The sequence below is a fragment of the Salvia splendens genome, chromosome 22, assembly GCF_004379255.2.
Source record: "Salvia splendens isolate huo1 chromosome 22, SspV2, whole genome shotgun sequence".
In the NCBI taxonomy this organism is placed as follows: Eukaryota; Viridiplantae; Streptophyta; class Magnoliopsida; order Lamiales; family Lamiaceae; genus Salvia; species Salvia splendens.
Window position 1 is genome coordinate 5,933,010 of NC_056053.1, and position 2,925 is coordinate 5,935,934.

Below are 2,925 nucleotides of genomic sequence, written 5' to 3' on the forward strand. Positions count from 1 at the left end.
CAAGGGGTAGGAACGTCGACCATCTGTATTGTCGACGAACCCCTACAAAGTTTCTGAATTGTATAAAGAGTTTAACTCCACGGAAGAAGGAAGCCGTCACGGAACTTGTACATGAGTATAAGAGTGAATGCAATATTTGTACATTATTTAGCTATTTCTATGAATTATTTATCTTGTTTTATGCATCATAAGACTGTTGTTGTACACGAGTCTAAGAATGAATGCAATATTTGTATGTTCATTATTTGAGTGATTTTATACATTATTTGGCTATTTCAATGCATTATTTTTCCTGTTTTATGCATCACATGGTTGCTGTTGTACATACTAGACCCTAGCCCCTAGGCTTGTTAAACCCCTAGGGAAAACAAGAAACATGCGCCAAACATCGAAACATGGCACAACTGAAATTAAACGGGCCAGGATAAATGTTCATTACATATCACAAAAAATGCATTACAGAAACTAAACTACGCATTATACTACACTAAAATGTCCATTATGTATATCTGTTTTAAAAAATACCTACGCGCTATGCATGTGCAACCCGAGATGAATTACTGCAGCTCGTGTATTTATACAACATTTTTTAGACTTATAACATACTACACCCTAGCCTATGGGCTTGTTAAACCCTTAGGGAAAACAAAAAACGTGCGCTAAATATCGAAACACGACACAACTTAAATGAAACGAGACAGAATAAATGATCATTACATATCACAAATAATGCATTACAGAAACTGAAACTACGCATTACACTACATAATATGTACATTATTTATATCTGTTTTTAAAAATGCCTACGCGCTATGCATGTGCAACCCCAGACGAATTACTGCAGCTTGTGTATTTAGACAACATTTTTTAGACTTTGATCATACTACATCCTAGCCCCTAGGCTTGTGAAACCCTTAGGGAAAACAAGAAATGTACGTAAAACATCAAAACACGGCACAACCTAAATTAAACGGGTAAGGATAAATGTTCATTACATACCACAAATAATGCATTACAGAAACTAAACTACGCATTATACTACACAATATGTACATTATGTATATCTGTTTTAAAATATACCTACGCGTTATGCATGTGGAAACCCAAACGAATTACTCCAGCTCGTGTATTTGGACAACGTTTTTAAGACTTAGAACATACTACACCCTAGCCCCTAGGCTTGTCAAACCCTTAGGGAAAACAAGAAACGTTCGCCAAACAACGACACACGGCACAACTTAAATTAAATGGTCAGGATAAATGTTCATTACATATCACAAAGAATGCATTACAGAACCTAAACTACGCATTATACTATACAAAATATACATTATGTGCAACCCGAGACGAATTACTGCAGCTCGTGTATTTGGAAAACGTTTTTTAGACTTAGAGTATACTACACCCTAGCCCCTAGGCTTATCAAACCCTTAGGGAAAATAAGAAACGTTCGCCAAACAACGACACATGGCACAACTTAAATTAAACGGGTCAGGATAAATGTTCATTACATATCACAAAGAATGCATTATAGAATCTAAACTACGCATTATACTATACAAAATATACATTATTTGCAACCTCAGACGAACTACTGCAACTCGTGTATTTGGACAACGTTTTTTAGACTTAGAACATACTACACCCTAGCCCCTAGGCTTGTTAAACCCTTAGGAAAAACCTAGGGTTTGATTTTATCATTCCTTAGGTTGTACAGTACTGTAATTATTTTTCCGGCAAGTCTATAAAAATTGTATTATTGAGTACAGTACATATATTTTGAGCGAATTATGAGGTTGTAATTAGTAGTACAATAGCTTTTGGAAACATAGATGCACAAAGAACGAATTTAAATCTGCTAATAAAGTGGAGTAAATACAATTTATATTATACAAAAGTAGGAAATGGAAAACGATAGTACAAAATCGAGAACAAGTAACCTTACAATATTTACCACCACGACGACGTATTAATCATCATCATCGTCAAATGTTAGAGCCCAAAATTTGATTAAACCCTAGGCAATATCATTGGATCTCACTAGAAGCTCGGAACGACGCCGTACGACGCAGCGTCGCCGCCGAGGAGCGACTCCACCTCCAGCTCAGACCGCTTCGCGAATCTCCCTTTAATTCTCGGCCTCGTCTCCGCGTACGCTTTCCTCGACGCGTATCGAATCGTCTTATCGAACTTTCTGTTCTTCCTCTTCTCTCTGTACCTCAGCACCCTTGCCTCTCTATCCATTCCCAGCACCGCCACGCTCTCGCTCTTCCCCAAGCTCTCCGTCGCCTCCGGCACAACCCCCACCTCCATCGACGACGACAACACCTGTAATTAGCAATTTCAAAATCAATTGCGCATATCCACCAAATTAGGGTTTATCAAATCAAAAGAGGGGAACAGGAGCATACGCTCTGGCTGATGGATTGAGCGTAAAGGGAGAGAATCGTGGAACATACCATAACCAACTTCATTTGCTATTTCCTATTATGCCCTCTACACGGTTAATCTTAATTAAATTCTAATGATTCAGTTTAATATGTGATCCGTTGGATCAGTGCAAATCGACGGACTAGATTAAGAAGGAAATAGGATTTACTAGTTAAAAAGGATTTGAATACAATCCTCTATATATATATATATATATATATTTTTGATCAACACAAAAAATTATCTTAATACAAAATGCATTCTCAGTTCTGATTATAGAATTTGTCAAGATGGTTAAAAACTATATACATTTGATATATATATATATATATATATATATATATATATATATATATATATAGGGATGTATTCATTTCCTTTTCTCATATTTCCTCCTTTTTCCTTCTTGATCTCAACCGTTTATTTTCTACATCCTAAGGCCGAAAATATTCAACTTAAATAATACATTTTAATACAATTTTTAACGTGGAAGGG

At 36.1% G+C, this 2,925-nt stretch overlaps 1 protein-coding gene across 1 annotated transcript; it reads right to left on the reverse strand.

The window, feature by feature from the left end:
* Positions 1–2,032: 2,032 nt before the first annotated feature.
* LOC121787079 (zinc finger protein CONSTANS-LIKE 5-like) lies at positions 2,033–2,406 on the reverse strand. Its single transcript, XM_042185698.1, has one exon. It carries the CDS (start codon positions 2,311–2,313, stop codon positions 2,041–2,043), a length of 273 nt encoding a protein of 90 aa, XP_042041632.1. The 5' UTR covers positions 2,314–2,406; the 3' UTR covers positions 2,033–2,040.
* Between the last annotated feature and the right edge of the window lie 519 nt (positions 2,407–2,925).